Source organism: Prionailurus viverrinus, chromosome D4, assembly GCF_022837055.1.
Source record: "Prionailurus viverrinus isolate Anna chromosome D4, UM_Priviv_1.0, whole genome shotgun sequence".
Taxonomy (NCBI): domain Eukaryota; kingdom Metazoa; phylum Chordata; class Mammalia; order Carnivora; family Felidae; genus Prionailurus; species Prionailurus viverrinus.
Genome location: NC_062573.1, coordinates 69931695 through 69956734, shown reverse-complemented (window position 1 = coordinate 69956734; position 25040 = coordinate 69931695). Strand labels below are relative to the sequence as shown.

General features: G+C 46.1%; 1 protein-coding gene across 4 annotated transcripts in view; it reads right to left on the bottom strand.

Moving 5' to 3' along the window:
* Positions 1-22256, bottom strand: part of RFK (riboflavin kinase) — a 36370-nt gene extending 14114 nt beyond the window's left edge. Inside the window, exons 1-4 of one of the 4 annotated variants that reach the window (XM_047829580.1) lie at positions 21811-22256; positions 20778-20929; positions 19122-19224; positions 16275-18368 (exon numbers count right to left, since the gene is read on the bottom strand). In XM_047829580.1, the coding sequence (XP_047685536.1) occupies positions 18238-18368; positions 19122-19224; positions 20778-20929; positions 21811-21892 (468 nt within the window). In that variant the 5' untranslated portion in view covers positions 21893-22256 and the 3' untranslated portion in view covers positions 16275-18237. The other 3 variants (XM_047829577.1, XM_047829579.1, XM_047829578.1) reach the window with 3 other exon arrangements.
* Between the last annotated feature and the right edge of the window lie 2784 nt (positions 22257-25040).

The window sequence follows — 25040 nt, the reverse complement described above, 5'->3', positions numbered from 1 at the left end:
GATATTCCTCAAAATAGTCACTGGAATCAGTAAGTTGTTGATCTGACTTTCATGATAATAGTAGTAACAATATTAACCCACCAAGTATGTATTAAGCATTAACCATGTGCCAGGCACTGTTCTAGATACAGCACAGACCTGTTCTCTCTACAGAATATATCTGTATCTGGAAAATACCAGCAAGTGAAACGAATCAGATCTTGAGTCTTAAGGAACTTGCAATCTAGTTGGGGAGAAAAACATAAATCATTACACTACAACTACGACTTTTGATGCCTTCTATGTGCCAGGCACGGTCGGTCATAGGCACTTTTCTCCTGTAATTCTATTTCATCCTTATGACACAAATGCTATAGAGCAGTAATAGGATTCCTCTTTACGAATGGATACTCAGGGTGCTCTCAGAGTGTTTTTGAGTGGTCCACCTGGGATTTGAATCTAGGACTTTCTAGTCCATATTCTTTCTGCTGTACCACTCTGCTCCTGCCTGAAGAATGAACCTCGCCTCTGTCCAAAATCCCTGGATCTCTCTCATTTGGAAATTAGTTTTAGCTGAATGGAATTTGCCATAATGACGAACCACCAGAAGGTGATGCCAGTGAAGCATGGATGAAAGCCTGCAGTTAAGGTGCATCATCCCACCTAGAGGCACGGTGTTGAGGCTCAAGGATGAAAGAAATTATTTTAGGTAATTGTGAACATTAACTGTATATATATATATATATATATATATATATATATACACACACACACACACACACATGTATACACACACACACACACACACACATTTCAACATATTAAAACCGAAGATGTGGGGCACCTGGGTGGCTCAGTTGGTTAAGCATCCAATTCTTGATTTCGGTTCAGTTTGTGATGATATGGTTTGTGAGATCAAGCCCCACACTGAGCTCTGCACTGACAGCACAGAGCCTACTTGGGATTCTGTCCCTCCCTCTCTCCTCTCTCTCTCTGTCCTTCCCTGGCTCACATACACATGTGCTCTCTCTCTCTCTCTAAATAAACAAACAAATAAAAAAAAAAAAAAACCTCTGAAGATAAAGACATAGGTTCTTACTATATACATTTGACATTGGAATAGATGTTTCAAGATCTATTCAGAGTTAAGGTCTGCTTCACAGCTCATGGAAAAAAGAAACTGTACAATGTCCTACCCAAGCTTAGATGTCATCAACTAAAATAAATAGGAGTCTACATTTCATATCAAATGTAACAAGTGTAAACAGATTGTGTTTCAAAAAGAAACATAAGAATTTCGTCAATGCGTGCCTGGCATAGACTTTGAATCTAACTGATCACTACATAACAACATCTGATAAGGCATAACTGTGACCAAAATTTAAGGATGTGTTTGGGGCTTCACATTTAAAGCCACCTACGCCTACCTCGCATCATTCTCAAAGTAGGCCAAAATATGCAAAAACAAAGAAAAAAAGTCATAAAGATGAAGCAAGGTAAGAGGGATGACGTCTGTTCTGTTTACTTCTATTGCCTTAGTGACTAATACATCCAATGGTACAAAGGTACGTATCTGCTGAGTGATTACAGGTATAAAAAATAATTGCAGTTGCCTTCTGAGCTAAGGATATACGGCGGAACTAGGTCCCGTGGTCACACTTAGCTGTAAGGAAGGCTTGAAAGCAAATATCTGGTAAAGAGTAATGAGATTGATTACCTTGCTGGGTTTAGAAAAACCACGATTCACCTTCTGGGGCTTTGCCATCCACGATACAAGTTTCCCGTTATCAAGGAAGAGGCCAGCAGGGCAGTAGGGCTGTTGTATCACCCGGTAAGAATGTCTCCCCATCTAACAAAAGCATCCATGGATAAGAGCTGATCCCCAGCTGCCAAGGGAAACGGAATAAGGCTAGTTAAACGATTCCATGAAGCCAACCCGTGTCTGCAAAGCAGAGAATTATAATGCAAGAACAGAACCAGATTGGAGTTGGGAAGATTACCATCTCTCTGTTACTGCCGCCCTTGAAGCAGGAACTACCCATGGCCTCAGGTACTGGTTGATCTCCATCACTTGCCTCCGCCTTTTGCTGGGTCGGCTCCCTTCTCCCCGGAGGCCTCCCCTCAAAGTGCCAGACTGCATTCTCTTGGGGCCACGTCCAATAAGAAAAAGGCCCTACCTGACCCCGATTCAAGTCTCAAAAGAACTCTCTCACTGGTTCAGAAAAGGCATTTGCCAGTTTCTGTCAATATGGCCGTCATTGCCAATTTCAAGCTTCAAACGGGAGGTCACCTGAGGTGAAGCCAGGAAGAAACGTGAGGAGGCAAATCATCATAGTATTTCTACCGTACAGATGCATCAGAGACAAAAATGACCTCAAGAGCAGAGCTAACAGTAAAATATAAAACGATGAGGAAGTGATGAGTTTGGGGTATTGGTTACCTGTGTTTTTAACATAATTCTTTCATCGGAAGTTTTATGATTTAATTTTTAATCATTGCCGCGTCTAACAACTGACTAAGAAGGTTCCTGAACAGTGAACAACTGGCTTTGATGAGCCAGGATGAGCCAGCTTCAACACAACCACTCTTTTTTAGGTGGACTCTTTCCCTCTGTGATTTCTTTCTCTCACTAGCAAATCTCTTATCCAGAAATTCCTGCCTGTTCTTCTATTGGTTCCCCAACGCCAATGTTATCAGAAAGCAACAAAATAATTATTTGTTTGCTCATTTCCACCAGCAAAGAAAAACAAATTTAGTGAATAATAATGTTTTAGCAAAGACTTTTTTTTTTTAATGTCTATTTGCTTTTGAGAGAGAGAGAGAGGGAGAGAGAGAGAGAGAGAGAGAGTATGTGAGCAGGCAAGGGGCAGAGAGAGGAAGACACAGAATCCGAAACAGGCTCTAGGCTCTGAGCTGTCAGCACAGAGCCTGTCGTGGGGCTCAAACTCACAAACCGTGAGATCATGACCTGGGCCCAATTCGGACACTTAACCAACTGGGCCACCCAGGCGCCCCTGTTTTAGCAAAGACTTTTAATCACACAATTCCAGACTTCCGTCCACTGCTACCTGTGGTGATGTGAACAATTTCATGTATTACTTGGTACAGAGTAAGCCAATGTATTCATTACTACTACTGCATAACAAGCTACTACAGGTATAGCAGCTTAAAATAATATGCATTTATTATTTCACAGTTTTATAAGCCAGAAGTCTAGGTGGGCTTGACTGGGCTTCTCTGCTTAGGGTCTCACAAGGGCAAAATCCAGATACAGGCCTCTTACCTGGAGGCTCTGGAGAAAAAATCATCTTGCGAGGTATTCAGTTTCTGGCAGCTATCGGATCGAGGTCCCACTTAACTTTTCTGGCTGTTGACCAGGGATCGCTCTCAGCTCCTGGAGGCCACTCTGGTCTTAGGCACGGCACGCAGCCCCCTTGCCAAGCCAACATCCAGCCCGCTTTGAATCCCTCTTGCTACCAGCTGGAGAAAAGTCTGCTTTTAAAAAGGTTAAGCTCAGATGGAGAATCTCCCTTTGGCTACAACATAGCATAATCATAGGCATGATGACCCATCATATTCACAGTCCTGGAGATCAAAGTGGGAAATCTTGAGGGCCCACTTTAGGATTCGGCCCACCATAGCCAACAAGACTCTTTTGGAAATCAATTTCGCAACAAGCGTGCTGTGTCTTTTCAATATTTGTTCTGAGTTCAACACTCATTCCTTACTGGGAAATATGTAAACAGTACTAAGGCATTTACAAACGTTTCGCTTTTGTTTATAATTTAAAACTACTCTATAATACTCGAAAAGTAAGTTTATAAAGACTCTCCAAAATACGCTATGATAGTTACACATAATAATAAGCAAGATTTAAAAGTTTATATACACTTGCTACGTGGGGCGCCTGGGTAGCTCAGTCGGCCAGCATCCCACTCTTGATTTCGGTTCAGGTCATGATCTCACGGTTTGTGGTACCCAGCCCCGCATCTGCACAGATACGCCGGAGCCTGCTGGGGATTCTCTCCCTCCCTCTCTCAAAATAAATAAACAAAAACCCAACAACTTATGTGGATTATGCAACTGAACCATAGAGAGCAAATAAACAACATTACCTGCCCCAAAATATTTCATATTAAGGTGAAAAAAGACCCAATTCTGTGTACATCTAACCAAAAACAAGGGAGAATGCATGCAATGCAATAATTCAGGAGGGAAAAAAAGCCAATAAAACCATTAGAATGCAGGGACGCCTGGCTGGCTCAGTCGGTGGAGGGCACGACTCTTGATCTCGGGGTCGTTGAGCTGGAGACCCTCATTGGGTGTAGACATTACTTAAAAAACAAAATGGTAATAAGCACTTTTCACATGAACTTGAACTCACAGGAGTATTTCAGCTACACGTGATAAAGGATATTAGTCCTGCCAACTAGGGCCCCTTGGAGTTCATAGAGGCAAGACAGACACTGTATTTGGTGGACCCCACCTGCTCTTGCCACTTCATTTCCCCCTCGTGTTGTTTCTCAGGGAACCAACAAGCCTAAGTGGCAAAGTTGGACAAATGTCCAAAGACACTGGCTCCGTGCCAGCTCCACGAACTATGCGCTTGCTTCAGTTCTAATAATTACATCTCATTCTGTCCATTGATAAACTATTCCTAAGTATGAAGCTCTTGGTTTTGTTTTGCTCTTGGGGGGGGGGGGGGTAATGCCCTGATTAGATTCACCATTTCTGTACGCATTTAAAAAAAAATTTTTTTTTTTAATGTTTTATTTATTCTTGAGAGAGAGAGACAGCATGAACCGGGGAGGAGCAGAGTAAGAGAGGGAGACACAGAATCTGAATCAGGCTTCGGGCTCTGAGTGGTCAGCACAGAGCCAGAGGCGGGGCTCGAACTCACGGATGGTGAGATCATGACCTGAGCCGAAATCGGATGCCCAACCGACTGAGCTACCCAGGCGCCCCTCTTCACTCTTTTTTATAAAGATGACTTGGCGTAACAGAAATATGCATTTTTGAGAGTTAAAGATTCCCAGGATAGGATTCCAGCTCTGGCCCTTTCCTGCGTGGAATCTTGGGCAAATTATTGAAATTCTCACATTCCTCACTACGTATGGGGAATTTGAACTCCAGACCTCGCCAGGTTGCCGTGAGGAATGAATGACATTATATAAGCAATGGGCCTGGTACACAGACCCTTCCCTCCCCACTCCCTCCCACATCGTTTTAGTAGCAGTGAAAACTTTTAGTAGTCTCCTTCCCATGAACCTGTATTTTGAAAGGATTTGTGAGGCCAGATTCCTTGAGGGAGAAAAGTAGACTTAACCTGCCATACACACTTAATCTGGAAGCAAATACCCACCCACTCAGCACTTACTGACAAGACCTTCTCGGCAAGCAAATACTGTTGGATTCGTGGCTTTAAGTAAGTGTATCATTAAGCAGATTTTATTACTTGAGTTCTGAGAAGATAGGGAAACAGGAGATTGTTCCTTCAGAAATCCAGTGATGTGCTCCAAAGCCAGGAGGAAATAAAATCCATTCCTCACTGAAATGATAATAGTTTTACTTGAAGGGCCATACATTCAGTAGACACGTTGGCCAAATGCTTGACCTCTGATGAAAATCTGTTCAACTCTCCACACCTTTTCACGCTCTAAAATGTAACCATAGTCCCCCCCCTCCCACCTCCAGCAGAACAGTTTTTTGTTCTTGTTTTTAGTAATCTCTGCACTCAACGTGGGGCTCAAGCTCACGACCCCAATGTCAAGAGTTGCATGCTCTCCGGACTGGGGCCAGTCTCAGAATAGTTTCACAGAAATCCTATTTACAGCTTTCCAAGAGAATTTCCAAGAGAATCCACACTTCTACGATAAAGCCCTCCTTTCTCCCCAGAGTTTGCCTACGAAGCCATGGGCAATCTTAGCAATATGCTGAGAATATAGACAAGGAAGGGCAACGATCTAGTCTTTCCAGGTCACTTTTACCGAGAATCCGTGTAGAAAAACCTTTAGATCACAGGATTTGAAAGTGGGCTTCAAAGAGTCAGGAAGATAGGCCTGTCTGGACGGTAGAGCTGAGAACTCACGAAAGCGTCCTCCTTTGCCTCTGTGGCCCTCAAATGTCTGTAAGTTGAGGACAGCCTTGCAGGCATCATGTTCCCCACTGAACGCCACCAGTCGACGCCCGGCAGCCAGGAGCAGTGGCCTGGACCTCAGACATCAGGGTGCAGATGCAGCCGGGCAAACACGACAGGCAGAGGCAGGAGAGCATAAAGTCAGGCAACCAGGTGGCAACTAAAAACCCACAGTCTGGGTGCCCTAAGATTGTCCAAAGGTGGTACAGTTGACCCTCGAACAATATGGGTATGAACCGCGTGGGTCCACCGACACGTGGATGTTTTTGATAAGCACAGAACGGTACTGTGAATGTATTTCCCTCATGATTTTCTCAATAAGATCTTCCTTTCTCTAGGTCACTTTATTGCAATGCACAAAGCATACAACATGCAAAATATGTGCTCCTCAACTGTTGATGTTGTTGGCAAGGCTTCCAGTCAACAGTAGGCTATTAGTAGTCAAGTTTTGGGGGAGCCAAAGGGCATGGGCGGATTTTTGATGGCATGAGGAATCGGTACCCCAGCTCCCATGTTGCTCAAGGTCAACCGTATGGAGTTTGGGTTCCAGACTTCAGGTCTCAGTCCGGCAAGCTTAAAAGGGTGGCTCGAGCTGTGTTTTCAGTATTGATTTATTCCCGGGGCAAAGGAACACAGAAAGCAAATCAAATTGCTAACCAACAAGTGGCTGGGCAAAGAATCCTTGACAAAGGAGTCTTCAGCCTGACTTTGTGATACACACCGTTGGGCTGTAAGGGATCACGAGGGATCTTTATAACTGATGCTTCCAACAAGGTCTCTCTCTCAGCCTGGGACTGGAATTTTTATCCTCTGTGATCCCTTTGGCCAAACTCCACACTGAGTCCTTTACTGCCTTGGTAACTCCCTTTGCAGCACAGCTGTATAACATCTGGATAATTTCTCTGTCCTGTTTTTCCGTTGATTTTTACTTTTAAAGAGCTGTTTGCTGTTTGCCTGTCAAATCAATTTTGTCCCCTGTAGGTGGATTTCCGATGACCTCAAACAGGCTTGTCTCCTTACATTTGCCTGTGAGGTTTAAAGGAAATAATGCACGTCAAAGTCTTTTGTAAGCTATAAGGGGCTACACCAATGTTATTATTTCTCTGTTCACCTGTGTTGTCACTTACACTGTGGAAACTGGGAGAAATCAAGTAATACTCTCACGCCAACCATCTGGATGTGGTTTTTCAGAAAACTGGGCAGCTACATAATCCATGGGGCCCCGTGTAAAAGTCAAGAATTTCAAAATGGCGGGGCACCTGGGTGGCTCAGTCAGTTAAGTGTCTGAGTGCGGCTCCAGTCATGATCTCATGGTTTGTGAGTTTGAGCCCTGCGTGGGCTCTGTGCTGACAGCAGAATCCAAAGCAGGCCCTTGGATTCTGTGTCTCCCTCTCTCTCTTCCCCTCCCCGGCTCAGACCCTGTCTGTCTCTCTGTCTCAAAAATAAACAAGCATTAAAAAAAAAAAAAATTAAAACAAATTTCAAAATGGTAGCAGCAGAGCCCCAGCTCTACACATGGGGCCCAAGCCCTGGTGAAACACTTCGCGAAGCCAACCACGATTTCAGGATATTCAGAGAGATGGGAGACTTGCAAAATCCATCACCCCCAAGTAGGTCAAAGAAGTTGAACACAGAGGTGGTAGCTTTGGAGAAAAGGGAAGAAGAGCTCCTTAAGATCTACAAAACACGGAGATTTAAGGAAAACCCCAAGGAAGGAGGCTTGGTATAGAAGAAATTCCTTCCAGACATAAAATGCTTAATTGAAAGAGAGCTGCTCTTCGCATTCAGGACATCTTCATTCTCATCTTCGCCTGCGTGACATCGGCCAAGTCATCTGAGACAAACGTATGTGGCTGTGCCTTGTGTTCTGTAACCCGTAGACGGCACAACAACCAAAGTGTAAACTTTCACCGTGGCTGTTCTGAAAGGTGGCCCTTGGCCACACTACACACGCTGAGTGGGGCCTCGCCTGAGGGCGGGGTACACTCCTTCCCAGGCAAGGGTGGGGAGGGCTTTACTTTGTCCCAACTCAGCCTTTTTTTTTTTTTTTCTTTTTTCCTTTTTCTCCTGGTTTCTACTCCCTCTGGGCTAAAAACAAAACCAAAACGGAGCCCACCCTGTCAACCTGTTAATTTCCTAGGCAACCGTTTGGAAGGCTTCGCCACCCTCCCAAAGGCAGGAGGGCAGGACAAGGAAGGAAGGGCTGGGACCTCCCTCGGGGTCTTGACCTCAGAGCCAAGTTTACGTAGCTGAGGGACTGGCAGTGCTGGAAGGGAGGGCGGAGACCACACCGCATCCCTGGCTCTTTTTCTCCTACTGGCTTCTCAGCTTCCTGGAGCCAGCAAAGAGTGGAGAAATCTCTAAGAGTCCCCGCTTACACCATCTATTTCCTTTGTCATTCATTTCCTGAAAACTTCTTTCAGGGGATACGGTGAAATAAACACCACAGGATGTACTCAAGGGCAAATTCGTCTTTCCCGAAATGCTGGCTGGTGGGGACCTTCGGCACGGCAGAAGCCTCCTGTGCTCTTTCTTCCACATCTAGAAGGTACGGGAACAAAGGAAGAGACATCATGCCCCTTTATTTCCTGCATCTGGGGGAGGCAAGGAGAGTCCATGATTCCTTCCCCAGAAACGCACTCAAACACCTATTTCCCAGAGACCCAAACTATACCAGGAGCCCCACGGAGGTGAAGATGAAGTCTAATAAAACTGGAACTTCTCTGGGAGGCTGCCTGCATGTTCCTCAGAGTCACGGACGTCGACGTATTCCATCAGTACCCTTAGCCCATAGCAGAGGGCTAACACACAGTCGTCCTCCCTAAGTATCTGGGGAGGGAATCTGCTCACAGAAAGCATTGTCTGCTGCTGACCAGAACTCGACTCGGCATTTAATCTAGGGAACAGTTGGCTGCGTCCTTAAAGTTGCCATGTTATCTTTGGCCAGAGGAACAGATGGCCACCTTACAACAGTAACCAGCACTGTTTTTCGGGTACTAAAAATCACTTTGCACGATCGATCCGTTTAGTCCTTATACTCATCAGGACACTGTTGTTATTCTTGTTTCAACGGATAAGACACGAAGCCACAGGCGGTTAAATAACTTGTCTATTTGCATAGATACTATCTGAGAGGGCTTGCTTCCTCACTTTCCGGATTGCAGCTGCCAGATGCCTCCAGAACCAAACACAAGGAGGGCAAATTAAAATGGGGACTTTCTTTTATTACAATCCACAATAAAACAAAACAAAATTTATACCAACACCTCTTTATAAAACTAAAGCAAAAGTCCGAGGAAACGATACTTACCCAAATTATGTTTTTCATCATACTCTGATTTTCTTTGACGCTGACCACAATACACTAATCTGATTTCACAATGTATACTTTGGAAAAACCTGAGCTAGATAGATAAATTTTTTTTAAACCCTGTATCTAGGACGCCTGGGTGGCTCAGTCGCTTAAGCGTCCGACTTTGGCTCAGGTCGTGATCTCCCCGTTCGAGTTTGAGCCCCACAACACGCTCTGAGCTCTCAGCACAGAGCCAGCTTCGGATCCTCTGTCTCCCTCTCTCTCTGCCCCTCCTTCTCTCTCTCTCTCTCAAAAATAAATAACCATTAAAACAAATAACAAACAAAACCTGTATTAGGTAAGAGCCTAGGTTAGCCCCAGACTTGCTGGATTTAGAGGGTTCTCTGTATTTTTTTTCCCTATTGGAGCAATTCAAGTGCAATGCCTGCGGGGCACCCAAAGCCCCTGCTAGGTCCCTCAGATCCTGGGCTTCTGAAAGTCCTCCTCTGCCCATCTTCTGGGTCACTTCGCCGCTCCAGATGGCCATCTTAGGTACAGTCTCTATCAGATTTGGCTCCAGCCCTATCTGTGCATCTAGCCCAGGGGAAGTGCCCTTTGCACTCTCTCTTCACCCCCTCCCTTAAGTGCCACATTCTCTCCCTCTCTGGTCTGTTGTCAACACCCAGTCTTCCTCCAGCTTCTTACACCATCTTTACATTCCATCTCCCCACCTAGGAAACACAAGCTCTCTGCCTGAAGTATCTGGAAGGGTCCAGACACAGCACGCCGATGTCATCTCCAAAGGAGTCTTCCCTCCCTCGTGAACTTGACTCCTCTACAGGTAGGAGGAAAGCGATGGACAGAACAGATTTCACATGGTCTCAGCGCGACCTGGATTTTCTAGGACGTAGGACTGGAAAGTGGGGGAGTTAGCATCATCTATTACAAAGATTTTACCCTTGATGGCCTCTTCCAAAAGCATCAGGAAGAGTTCCATACTCCCATGATTTTACACATGGGTGGGCTTCAGGTAAGTGGAGGGAATGGAAAGATAATGAGCAAAGGCTTAGAGTCTGGGATAAGCAGTTTAGGAGTTACGAGGGAACATGAGCTCGCTGGGGAGCGTCCACGTACGATAGAAGTCACGGAGAACAAAAGGTGGATGTCAATGAAACAACAGGTGGCCCAGCGAGCCTGCCAGAGGCTAAAGGCTCAGGTCTAGGCACTCTGCCCTGACCTTAGCTGGCCCTCCTTAGCTGGCCCTCCAGCTGGCTCCCCCTCTATGACCCACATCCTTGGTACCTCCCTATTCCTCCAGACTCAAGAGACCTTGTTCCTGTCCACAATGTGTCAATTTGATTAATGCTTATGTGTTTGTGAACTTTCTGCCTTTTTTGCTGGCTCTACTAAAAGTTGTTTGTTTTTTTTTGTAATTTTTACCTATTTCTGAGAAAGAGAGAGAGAGAGAGAGAGAGAGAGAGAGAGCGCGCAAGGGGGAAGGGGCAGAGAGAGAGGGAGACAGAGGATCCAAAGCAGGCTCCGCACTGACAGCAGAGAGCCCAATATGAGGCTCGAACCCACAATCTGAGAGATCATGACCTGAGCCAAAGTCAGAGGCTTAACTGACTCTTGATTTCGGCTCAGGTCACAATCTCACAGTTACATGAGTTCAAGCCCCACATCAGGTTCCACACTGTGTGCAGCCTGCTCAAGATTCTCCCTCTCTCTCTCTTCCTCTGCCCTTCCCCAGCTCACACTGTCTCTCTCAAAATAGATAAACTTAAAAATACATAAATAAGTAGAAGTTTGGTCTCAGCTTTGCTAACTCTATCCTGTGCCTGAAACACTCTAGCCTGTATAGAAGCCTGTGGAAGGGTGAGCTGCCAGGTTCTGCAAAAGCTGCTAATGGGCAGACCTGGAGATGGTTCCTGCCCACCCCCCAGGACCCCCAGGGTCCCACGTACACTGTAAACTCCTTTCAGGCCAGGCAGCCAAGCCTGTCTGCCAAGATTGTTTCCCTCTTGAAACAGGCTGAGTTCCAACGCTCAGCTCTGAAACTTTCTTCCTACACAGTTTGAGTTGGACTGTTTATCTCTGACTTTCCGTTTCTTCATGAAACCACGAAGTGTGGTAACAATACCATCTAGCTAGATGGCTTAGTGTAAAGAACAATGAAATGATGGAAGCGAGAGCACATAGAAGCTCCTACTGCTACAACAGCTAACATTCATCACTGGTCAGTAGGTGGCCAGAATGTAACCACTCCCATCTTGAGTCTCTACAGTGAAACATAGGGATAAGAGCCCCTACTCTTCTTCTGAGTGTTCAACGTGCACCTAGTTACCTGAGTTTTACTCTGCAAATTGTGTTCTTACAAAAAACATGATACCCTCAATGTAGTTAAGCTGCGGCAATAACGAGTATTTCATATTATCCCTCCTTTGGCAAGACCGTAAAAAGGAATGAAGAAAACAAACGTTCACCACGGGCAGAGAATCCAAGGTAACACTTCCTTCTCCCTTCCCTAAAACTTCACGAGAAGCCCTCAAACTCACTCTATAGGCAACAGTAGAAAACAGGTCCAGCAGGTCAGGCTAAGGGCCAGGGAAAGTCTTACTTTTGAAATATGGCAGAAATCTCAGTTATTAGGTTTTGCTGGGCTCAGAAGAGATTTAAAGACAAAACAAAAAGCTTCATTTGACAGAAATTCTGTACTGGTTGGAGAGCCTTTAATAAACTTGAAATTCCAGCAAATTTGCAAGCAAAACACCACCCTGGGCAGCCAGAGAAAATGTTTTGAATTCTCAGAGGCCTAAAGGGACCCTGAGATGAACTTGGACTTGTGAGTGACTCATAGTTAGCAGCAGGTATTTGTTTACAGGGATCCAGGCAAAACTCACACCCGGGGAACCTTCTCAATGCCCCAGAGGGAGTGACTCTCCTAGGATTTATATCCACCTGCTTCCAGAAGGGCTTCCTGGTGCCTCCTCTTGCGTGCACAAAGTGAAATCGTTGACATGGAAAGAGAACCTGAGCCTTGAGAGAGGCTGGCAAGTGGGCTGACCCACCCAAGCACAGGTTTAAATATTCCCTAGCAATGGAGGTCTTTCATCAAATGTCTTCAGTAGAAGCCACAGATATAAAACAGAGAGGGGTGCTACCTTAAAGTAAGCAGGGTAGGGCAGGGCGGAGATCCCCTGGCTGGCCCAGCTCCGGGTGTTTCTCTACGAAGCTCTTAGGCTCTTCCAAGAACACTCTGAAAATCAGGTTTCTATAGGATGATCCCTGCTGGGATCAAACCTGAGGCCTGAGCTTCCTGCAAATCAAGGTAAAAAAGAAAAACACACGGGGCGCCTGGGTGGCTCAGGTCATGATCTCACGGTTTGTGGGTTCAAGCCCCGCATCGGGCTCTATGCTGACAGCTCAGAGCCTGGAGCCTGCTTCAGGTTCTGTCTCCTCTCTCTGCCCCTCCCCACTTGTGCCCTGTCTCTCTCTCAAAAATAAATAAATGTAATTAAAAAAAAAAAAAAAGAAAGAAAAACACTATGACTATAGACTTTTTTTCTTTAGATGAGAGTAGAGTCTTGTCCTTTTTCTCCCCCTTACTGTCCAGTATCAGACTCCCCCCTCGTTACATTTAAAGAATTTACTTCCCACTGTATGAGCCTTGGTGGCAAAGCGTCTGTCTCTCTACAGAAACTGAAGTAGGTATTCAGTTTCCCAGCCCATCCCTTGCAGCTAACACATGGGCACATGACCAAAGCTCGGCCAATCGGCTATGAATCGTAGAAAGATTAGTTTCCGGGGCAACAGGGCCAGCTGAGTAGAGCAGGTGGTGGCACCGTCTTCAGGGAACCAGCTCTGCGTGCGACTTTGGCTCTGGTTCCGGCTGGGGCCCCCCGTTCTTACCCAGCTTCCAGCTGTCCCATCCAACCTCTGAATTATCCATCGTTCTGCCAATGAAGTTCATTCCCTGCTGAAGCCAGCCAGGTCCATTTCTGTTACTTGCGACCAGTCAGATTCCTAAGCGAAACGGTAACATCGGAGGCTGCAGCCGGCTGTGGGAAATACAGAAGATAACCCAGTGCAGTTACATGATAACTTGGATTTAACTTAAGGCAATGCAACTACAGGGACTCCCTGGACAAGAGCATGAGAGGGGACAGTAAGATTCTTTGATTTGCTTAGTCATCCTTGCCTGTTCAAACTCAACCGAGGCCTCTACTGTCCCAGAAGGAGGCCCTGGCCAAAATGTAAAGAGACATGAAAAGATTCAATTTTAGGTTTGAGCTTCAAAAACAAACAAACAAACAAACAAACAAAAAAACAACCCCGAAACTTTTGCAATTTAAAGATAAGCACTCATAGGTCGTTTTGACTTCTCTACCGGGCTTGCTGACAACCTAAGCGCTTCCTAAGAGGAGGCTCCACTCCAGACAGCAATCGGGAACACTCAAGACTGGCACCCATCCCTTGCCCCACACCCTTCCGCAGCCCTGCTCTCCCACTGGCTTGGGTAACCCAGGGAACTAGGCCTGGTTTAGAGCACTGATCGTGAGGAACTTGATTCAGACTAATCTCGTAGAGGCAGGCAATTTATAAATAGAAAATCCCTTCTTCACTCCCAATCCCAGGGCTCATGCCTGTTTCCACTAGAGAGAAAAAGAAGAGGAGGAGGAGCCAGAGGAAGAGGAGAGGAGAAGAGAAAGGGGAGGGGAAGGGAGAGGAGAGCAGGGAAGGAAGAGGCCATCTATTCTAAGCTTCACATCAGGGTTCCTCTAAGTCTGTTCAGGCTGCTATAACAAAACACCCCAGACTTGAGTGGCTTCTAGAGGAAACTTAATTCTCGCAGTTCTGGAGACCAGAAGTCCAAGCCAGCCTGGTCAAGCTCTGGTGAGATGCTTCCCCTCGGCTGCAGACTGCCGACTTCTCAGAGTACCCTCACATGACAGAAAGAGCAAAAGAAAGTTCTCCAGGGTAACCTTTTATAAGGGCAATCCCATTCAAGACAGCTCCGCTCCCCGCCCCACAGAGGTCCCACCTGCTGACACATTGGGTGTTAAGACGTTCCCATCCAGCACTGGCATCTTGTGATCTACACCTCCAACTGAAATTGTAAACCTCTAAGTTCCCCTGGACACTCCAGGTTTGAACATGTGAATACCACTTTAAGTTCATGCTCAACCCCCACCAAAGCGGGCGGGGGGGGGGGGGGGAGTGATATTTATTATCCTGATTTTGGTTTTGATTTCACAGGTGTGCATCCATATATCAAAACTCGCCAAGTCGCACAACTGAAATATGTGCAGCTTATGTCAATTGTACCCTAATAAAGCTATAATAAACTCTTTATCGAAATATAATTACCACACGGGCATACAACGTACCGATTCAACACCTCCTTACGAGTGCTCACCACGGTAACTGGAGTCACCATCTGTCATCCCTCGTTACTACCTTAATTATATTCCCTGTGCTGTACTTTTCTTCCCCGTGACTTATCTTACAACTGAAAGTTTGCACCTCTTAAATCCCCTTTATCTATTCTTCCCATCCCCTCGCCTACCTCCCCTCCACCCAATTTTTGTAGAACCTTATTTTACCGTTTTTAATGCTCATTTTTTTTTTAATTTTTTTTTTCAACGTTTATTTATTTTTGGGACAGAGAGAGACAGAGCATGAATGGGGGAGGGGCGGAGAGAGAGGGAGACACAGAATCGGAAGCAGGCTCCAGGCTCCGAGCCATCAGCCCAGAGCCCGACGCGGGGCTCGAACTCACGGACTGCGAGATCGTGACCTGGCTGAAGTCGGACGCTTAACCGACTGCGCCACCCAGGCGCCCCTTAACGCTCATTTCTTTTTTTTTTTTGTTTTTAAATTTTTTTTTTCAACGTTTATTTATTTTTGGGACAGACAGAGACAGAGCATGAACGGGGGAGGGGCAGAGAGAGAGGGAGACACAGAATCGGAAACACACTCCAGGCTCCGAGCCATCAGCCCAGAGCCCGACGCGGGGCTCGAACTCACGGACCGCGAGATCGTGACCTGGCTGAAGTCGGACGCCTAACCGACTGCGCCACCCAGGCGCCCCTAACTCTCATTTTTTTACACACATTAAAGTCGTTTCCAACTCGGATAAATCCCTGGGTCTGTCATCTTTGTATGCTTCTGTAGTGGGTTTCTGCCAACCCTTGCTTAGGACGGCATCTCTTTACAGGGTCGATTTATTTCCCAGCTCGGTCTCTGAAGGTCAGATTGGATCTCCTCTATCAGCCTCGTGACCATTTTCCAAGTCAGGGAGGAACAGGAAAAGGCGAGCACTTTTACCAGGAAAGCAACACGGTCCTCGTAACTCCTAAGTACATGTCCCGCTTCCGTCTCCCTGATCGCAACTGTCACAGAGGAGCCTCAACTACGAACATTTAGACCCCCGTCGTTGAGCGCGCTGGAGGCAGTGCTGCAAGAACCCCTGCGTGGCCCTGCATACACTAGACACAGGCGAGAGTTCCAAGGGACTGCTAGTCATGGAGACCGCAGGACCCCGTTCTGCAGCGGGAGTTACGGAAGGGAACTCACACCCACTTACACTCCCCCGGCTCTTGTGACTCTAAAACATAACGGGGACCCTCACCCTCAGAAAGTAGGCTTTTGAGGACGGACACCGTGCGAACAGAAGGCTCTCGAAAGAAGCCCGTGACGGTGCCGCGGGCACACACGGCAGCTCGTGAAGGCAAGGCGGTGGGCTCTAGAAGTACCCTTGCACGCCAGCTCCTCCCTCCAGATGCCGCCCGCGACCGCTATGCAGGCCTCCAACCCACCGGCAAGCAGCCGGCAAGGGAGGGACTCAGATACACACAAGGCAAAAGGTGCAAAGAAACATCACCTGGTTCAGATTTATTTCAAGGCCTGAAACCATTCAGATTAATAAAAAATGGTATTACTGCAATTTCTCATCATACATACGCCACGTAAAACTTTAAGAAGTGTAGACACTATTAACTCCTGCACCTCACGATATACAATTTTCAAACTGCAAGGTGACAACAGCAAAGACTTTCCACACACTTAGTGAGGACATGATTAGCAGCAGGCTATACAAATACAAATCCGTTTTTACACTTTCCATGTCTGTTTTTACCTTTGCTTTGGAAAGCCACTAATAATCGAGGCTTCTTTCAAGCACAGGCTCCCTAACATCAAATCACATTTCCTAAGTATTTTCATAAAGGAAGTAAGACACACACTACATTGTCCGCCATAAATTCATACACCAAACAGAAAAACACAATCCAACTAAATTTGCCCATGCTTCCCCTTTCTCCAGATGTTTTAGGTATTTTTCTGCTTTATGTGTTTGTTAACATCAGTTCTCTATGCCGATTAGAGAAAATGCTCGATGGTGAGTTACTTTTAAAATTACCTTCTCTGTCTTCCTGCTCGCCTTCCCCACGCCAAATCTGGTGCTTAAGCGAACGAGAGCACAATGTACTGTTTCAGGGGGGCCAAACAAGCTGTCGTCTCAATTTCCTAAATACCCAAAGACTTCAATTTTCTGCCAATATAAACAGTGTCCCAAGTAGCCAAATACTGCTTCTTAGTTAGGAGGAAGAAAAAATGCATAGCGTGAGGATTATTTAACTAAAGCTTTATTATGTATGCCTTTTCCCCAAGCTACAAGCACTGTTTAGCGTTAAATTACATTGTGCGTACACAGCTACGACAGTTTACATTTGCTCAGGAATATATAATTACATTAAAAATAAATAACTGTTTCATAATTTAATTGGCTCTTAAAAGGCTTCTCTAGGGGGAAAACAAATGTTTGTGTTCTTCAAGAAACTGGTATATACAAATCATCCACTGTGTGCTCACCCTAAACATGAGGAAACCTAAGGATGAAGTTCTGGGCATTTTTTTCCCTACAATGCAATACAGCTTTGCACTTAGTCACTGTTCACGGGGCGAAGGGATGGAATGATATAGGCGCCATCTTTTGTCCAAGCGTATAGCTGTAGAACATTCTAAATGGAATAGGGAAAACAAAACAAAAAAATAACCCTGACATTGACAACTGTTTCAAGGAGAACAGAACCAAAATCAAGAAAAACGTTGACCACCGACCCTAAAAAGGACAAATGTTATACCACACAGAAATGCAACATAGGGATTTAGAAAAACACTCACTTTACTGCTCTAGGAGACAGATGATAGGAAGAGGAAGTCTAGACCAATTGGAACTGAGTCAGCTGTTAACAAAAATGGAACACAGTACAACGATTTGACCTCATAAGAGGAAATGACTGACTACGGTGAAACCCCACATGTCTATTTGTAATCTATTGACATACCAGATATCAAAAATATAAAGTATGGATTTTCCCCCTTAGGTTTACAATAAACTCTCAAAGCTCTGGTGAATACACTTATTTACAAGCCTTCCCTAGTTAGCAGCACATCCTACACAGATACATACATGCTACTTTTTACCATGAGAATTATAGTCCTCATCTCAAAACCAGTGACTTGCCTTTTTACCCATAATTATATACATTTCATCCCCATTATAAGACACTTAAGACCTGTCTAGTGGTACATTTTAAGTGACATAGCGCATAAAAAAGAAGCTTGATTTTTAAAATGGATCGTTTTAGTACTATAGCATGATGCGTTGAATGTGAACAGTTGAAGCATAACGTGGTAAGTACATTGTACTGTTTAATTCACAGCTGTAGGAAAATGTTTGATTTTTAAAATATAACAACTGAGGAGTTATGAGTAGTAAAATACTAGAACACAGTGAATGAATAAATAAGAGTAAGATGATTTTTCATCAGTGGCCATTCATTATTTTGCTTTTAGGAACCCGGAAGAAATTATCTTCTTTCAATTTCAAATGTTCTGGTAAATCTAGTCGTTTCTTGGCTTCCTCGATATCACCTTGAATTGCTGAAATAAGGGACTCTGTAGAGAGAACACAGCAGGCAGACGATGAGAAACTGCCGCTCTTCTCTACTCGTTCAGACTCTCCTGAAAGCTCACAGGCTGGCAGCGCCTTTAGCACAGGGGAGACGCCCAATAAACGTTTGTCCCGTCCCTTCTTCCGGACTGACGTAAACATCAGTGGTACCCAAAAGATGTCCCTCTTCTCCTGGCAATTTCTCGGAGAAAGGCATTAGCAAAAAGTGTGTCGCAAGTACCAAATGGAAGGAAGATGCACGATCAAGCCTCTTCAGTATTTACATTTGTAAAAGACCCTCTCCAACAGAATCAAAGCAACCACACCACGCTGACATACTTGATGCTCTACGTTTCAAATATTGACTTAGTTTGTGACACTTCAAGCACCGCAAAGCATCTTTACTCAGGACAGCATTCTCTCTTGTTCCTTGAACTATGAAAAGGAAATAGAGATTTCACTAACTTCATACTGTTGGGAGAGAAGCAGCCAGCCTACTGATACTGATAAGAAGCATCACATACTTGTGTGACCCTGGGCAAACTATTTAACCCTCCTCTGCCGATCTCCTCACCTGTGAAATGGGCAAAATAATTCCTCAGGTTACGGTGGGGGGAAGCGACTTGATTCATGTAAGGCACTTACAGTGCCTGGCACATACTAAATGCTCCAATACCGTCTCGCCTGCCGTGCTGTTACTACCAGAAGCATTAGAAGTGGCTGCGGTAATGCCTAAGAAGACCCAAGTGGAACTTTACCTAAAGCATCGAAGTTCTTCTCAGGTCTGAGGTAGCCAACGATGGCCACATTGAGGATTTCCCCATAGAAGTCCTCTTCGAAGGTGTGCATGATATGAGTTTCCTATAGTTAAGAAATATCAAAAAGATTACCATCAGATCACAGAATACCTGAAATTTGAAATACTACCTTCGCATTTACGGTGGGGGTCATTTAAATGAAACCATGAACGCTTGCTAAATTTTTAAAGACAGGTTAAAATCTAAGTGTACTTTTTCTCCCGAATGCTTCCATCAGTCCTGTTCCTGCTCCTGACCCTACATGTAAACATTGTATCTGAGTAAGGCAGGTGTTATACCACAAATATTGAGCACAATGCTAAGCAGTTCTGGCTCATCTCTACTGTTTTTACCAGTACTTAGTCCTGTGGTTTTCAACTGTGACACACTTCTATAAACTCTTCAAGGACGCTGAAATTTATACCAACTCTGTTTCTGCCATGCGCCTGAGCTGACCAAGACTCAGCCCTATCTCGCAGATTAAGCTGTTAAGTGGTAGGGGTACTGTGAACAGAGCAGAAGGGTATGCCCTTAAGGTAGTTTAAGAGGAAAGAAAAAAAAGCATCACCTCGCAATTTTATCAGAAAGCACCATTTGTGTAGTAAGCAGCTCTATCTTAGCAGGATGAGCAAGTAATTAAAAAGTGAATGAACTATATTAATTGTGGCAAGCTCCATTTTATAAAACATGCTCTTATACTTAAGAGCAATTCACTTAAAAATTTTTTTTTTAATATTTACTTATTTCTGAGAGAGAGAGCACAGAGCATGAGCAGGGGAGGGGCAGAGAGAGAGAGAGGGAGACACAGAACCCAAAGCAGGCTCCAGGGTCCGAGCTGTCAGCACAGAGCCGACAAAGGGCTCAGACTCACAAACCATGAGATCACGATCTGAACTGAAGTCGGACACTGAGCCACCCAGGTGTCCCATAAGTAATTCACTTTTATCTCCAGTGAGGATAAGTCCATGGGCAGCTATAAAAATTAATATTGCAATTTTGGCTTGAAACTCTACTTTTTATTTTCTACAGGACTTGAAAGACAAATGCACCAAAATTCGTAACTTCAGAATGTTAAAGGCAATCCTCGCGGTAACCGCACAGAAAATAGTTATGTCAAGTACACAAAAGGAAATAAGGTAATCAACATTTGTCACTGCAAAAAAAATAAATAAATAAAAATAAAAAAACAAAAGGCAGTAGTGGAAGAAATATCAAAAAGGCTGTAAGGCATTTAGAAAACAGCAAAATAGCAGAAGTCCCTCCTCAGCAGTCATTAGCTTACATGTAAATGGATTAAACTCTCCAAAGAAAAGGCAGAGATTAACAGAACGATTGAAAAGCACAATCCAATTATACCCCCCCCCCCCCTTTTACAAGAGATCGTTTTCTTTAAGAGATTCACTTTGGATCCAAAGACACGATACACTGAAAGGAGGACAAACTCTTCCATTCAAACAGTAACTAAACACTTGAAAATCCTTCAGGCCCGCTGCCAGAAAGCCTAGTCATTTGGACTATGCTGTGAGCACCACTGGGGAGTTCTACATGCATCTGCTACTGAATATTACCTTAAATCATTATCCCATTTCCAGTTACAGACCTAGATATAACTCTTACCATGGACTTTTTTGTATTTTTGTAGTACGGGTTCCATCCTATGCTCACCACCATCTTATGAACATCTCCACTTCCAACACTGGCCCAACCATAATAAATGCCAGTGGATACATCAGCTGGGAGATTGTCAACTACTTGTTCCGGAAAGTTGGCTAAAGAACAGAAACAAATATTACGAGGGTTAATAGCGTCATAGCAAATCTTTATAAAAATCGCAGGCAAGGAAGCATAGTCTAAATCATTAGGCTCACCAGAGTCCCAGGACCCTGCCCTGCCTATGCTTATCAATCCCACCCTCCTTCGATAGTCTGGCTCAGGTTTTTCTTTCTCATCTCCATGTGGATAGGTTAAGAACAATTAAGTGTATAAACATCTCCAAAAAAAAAAAACCACATAACTCTTGAGGCAGAAGAAAACGGGTGCACGAACAGCTGGGGTTTTTAGACCTGGGCTTTCTTAAGGAGGTTCGGAATCTCTTGAAAGGATTCTTATTCTCCAAATATGGGCGCCTACGTCCCAAGCTCAACAACCGGGGGTAACCGTGGTATGTGTTTTTCAGGATGAATTACACATGATCAGGTCCTGCCTACTGCAACGAATGTAGACAGACCAGAAAGGAGATCTGACTCTCATCCAATTACTAGCAAGACACTTAAAGAGAACAAAAAACCTTGCAGCTGGCTTGGCAATCTAACCAGCCTGGTTCACGTTACGTTTTCTAACGGGGAAGCCGCGTGCCAGGCCTGGCAGCTCTAGCTCGGTTGGATAGGGAGGCGGGAAAGAGGGGTCCCGAAACTCCGCTCGCCTTTCTGCCCTCACCACCCCTCCGGCCCAGTTCCTCGGTGAGCTCGGAGCCAGGGACAGGGACGAGTTTCCTCAACCCGCCTCAACAAAGCAGAAACCAGGCGGAGCGGAGGGCGTCGCCTCTGCCCTCGGCCCCAAGTTCCCCATCTGACGTCCCCGCTCCCGCCTGACCCAACCCCGCGAGTCGGAGGGGGGCCCCAGAGGGGGGCCCGCGACCGTCCGCGCTCACCTGTAGGGATGCCCAGCTGCTTGGAGCCGCGGCCGAAGCCCCGCACCACCTGGCCGCGGCAGAAATACGGCAGGTGCCTCATGACGCCGTCCGCTCGGGGCGCGGGCTGCGACCGGGGTCGCGGGTCCGGCGAAGCCGCCGTCGAAGCGGTGCCCGGATCTCCCGGACCAGCCGGGGGACGCAAGCGGGAGCTCGGCCGGCCGGCCGGCCGGGAGGGCGGGCGCGCTACGAGCTTGGCGGCGCGGACGACACGCCGCAGTGAGTCCGTCACGCCGCCGACCCAACAGGAGCCGCCGAGCGACCCAGAGCTCGTGTCTCCGCCCCGGGAGCTGCGGCCGCGGCGGGTACCCGTGCGGGCGGCGGGAGGGCGGGAGGGTCAGCGTGGGAGGGCCCGAGCCCGCCCAGCGCCGCGAGCCTGCGCACACTTCCTCAGCTAAACGCCGCACAGCCCTCTCGGCTTCCGTAGCCCCGCCCCCGCGTGGGCCCGCCCCCAGCCGTGGCCCTGGAGCCACCGCCCCGCCCCTCCTTGGCCTCTCCCGCCCCGGGCGGTGCAAAGTGTGGCTGGAATCGCTCTCGTCTTGCGGGCTGTGAGAGCACCGGTCTCCGACAGCCCTACGCGTTTCTGTTCCCTTCCACCGTGTCCATAACGATCCTGACGCCAGATATGTTCTTTGGCTCCTTGGCAACCGCCAGCTCGATGGTCATTCGTCATTCATTCGTTCTTTCAGCGTTTATTAAAGTTCCAGAATTCCAGCTGGAGAACGCTTCGTAGAGGAAGCTTTTCCTAAAGGCCAGAAATGCCCTTCTGCCCGCGGGCTGACGTTATACCAGAATGTAAGCGCCGGGGGAGCGGGTCCTAGTCTGTCACCCTGCCCCCCGCTGACTAGTGCAAGGTTGCACTAATGCAGTTGTCTCCCAGGAAGGATGCAGCCGACTACCTACCCCTCCCTCTGTGAGGTGTTACCTGGAGAATTTAATACACCCGACAAAAAGCGTCAGCCCTACTGCATTGCCAGTTTGGGGGCCTTCTGACCCTTGGGGCCATAAACGTTACCTGGGGAAGTAGCTCAAGGGAAATTTCTTGCTCACCAGACATACAAGGGTCCGTCGCAAGGTGCATCCTCTTGTTCTTGAGAAAGAAGTTTTCATTGTTCTCTTTGCTTCTCTCTATGCATTCGTGTGAAACCCTGTCCAGACTTGGAAGTCACGTCTACCCGACATGTATGTAACTATGTTTACCCAATGATAAAATTATAATCTCTCTTTATTGGCGCCGAAGGGGTTCTGCGTTGGCAAAGGCTATTTCCCTAACACCAGCATAGTGCATGGTTCACAGCAAACACTGCATAAGTATTTGCAGAAAGAACGGATCGAAGACCCCAGTGTGTGCTGAGCACAGCGCAAGGTGCTGGGGGGACAAAGGTGAGGGAGACAAGGTCTTGGCCCCCAGAGACTCAGTCTGGTGGGAGAGACTGACTGATAAGCCCGATTCCAGTGCTGTGCTGTTAATACTCCAATAGCAGCCCTCAAAGTGCTCCCAAGGCTGCTGAGGAAGCAGACCTCACATAAAAGGCCTGTCGTGTAGTTAATGGTTAAGAGCACAGGTGCCAGAGCTAGATAAGCCAGGGTTTGAATACAGCCTGGCCTCATTTAATTGCTGGGTGACCTTGGGCAAAGTACACTGTCTGAATCTCAATGTGCTTATCAACTAAATGGGAATATTAATAATCGTGTGGGATTTGAAGTGAGATGATGCGTGCACAGCACTCAACACACTGCCAGGCCTGTCGTGAAAATTATTATCATGTTTGTTATCAGTGATGCACCAGATGAGAGAAAAACCTGGAGGTGAGAGCCTGATGAAACAGCTCTGGGTGCTAGTCCTCCACACCCCAAGGTTCCAAGGAGGTGTGGGAATTAAATGAAATAAAATAATTAAATGAGTCACAGGAGATAAATGAAGAAGGGTGCTTTTAAGAATCAAAGGAGAGGGGGGTGCCTGGGTGGCTCAGTCGGTTGAACGTCCGACTTGGGCTCAGGTCATGATCTTGCAGTTTGTGAGTTCAAGCCCCATGTCAGGCTCTGTGCTGACCGCTCAGAGCCTGAAGCCTGCTTCAGATTCTGTCTCCCCTTCTCTCTGTCCCTCCCATGCTCATGCTCTGTTTCTCTCTGTTTTTCAATAATAAATAAAAGTTAAAAAAAATTAAAAAAAAAAGAATCAAAGGAGAGGGGCACCTTGGTGGCTCGTTGATTAAGCGTCCAACTTCGGCTCAGGTCATGATCTCACGGTCTGTGGGTTTGAGCCCCGCTTCAGGCTCTGTGCTGACAGCTCAGAGCCTGGAGCCTGCTTGGGATTCTGTGTCTCCCTCTCTCTTTCTGCCCCTCCCCCGCTCGCATTCTGTCTCTCTTTCAAAAATAAATAAACAAAAGAATTGAAGGAGATAGTGCTACTTACTTTACCTACCATCTCCTATAATCCTTACATCAGGTCTGAGGAAAAAGTTAACCCCAACTTATAAAGAAGGAAAGGGACCAATGGAATGGAATAGAAACCCCAGAACTAGACCCACAAACATATGGCCAACTCCTCTTTGACAAAGCAGGAAAGAACATCCAATGGAAAAAAGACAGTCTCTTTAACAAATGGTGCTGGGAGAACTGGACAGCAACATGCAGAAGGTTGAAACTAGACCACTTTCTCACACCATTCACAAAAATAAACTCAAAATGGATAAAGGACCTGAATGTGAGACAGGAAACCATCAAAACCCTAGAGGAGAAAGCAGGAAAAGACCTCTCTGACGTCAGTCGTAGCAATTTCTTACCTGACACATCCCCAAAGGCAAGGGAATTAAAAGCAAAAATGAACTCCTGGGACCTCATGAAGATAAAAAGCTTCTGCACAGCAAAGGAAACAACCAACAAAACTAAAAGGCAACCAACGGAATGGGAAAAGGTATTTGCAAATGACATATCAGACAAAGGGCTAGTATCCAAAATCTATAAAGAGCTCACCAAACTCCACACCCAAAAAACAAATAATCCAGTGAAGAAATGGGCATAAAACATGAATAGACACTTCTCTAAAGATGTCTTCTTTAGAAGACAGGCACATGAAAAGATGCTCAACATCTCTCCTCATCAGGGAAATACAAATCAAAACCACACTCAGATACCACCTCATGCCAGTCAGAGTGGCCAAAATGAACAAATCAGGAGACTGTAGATGC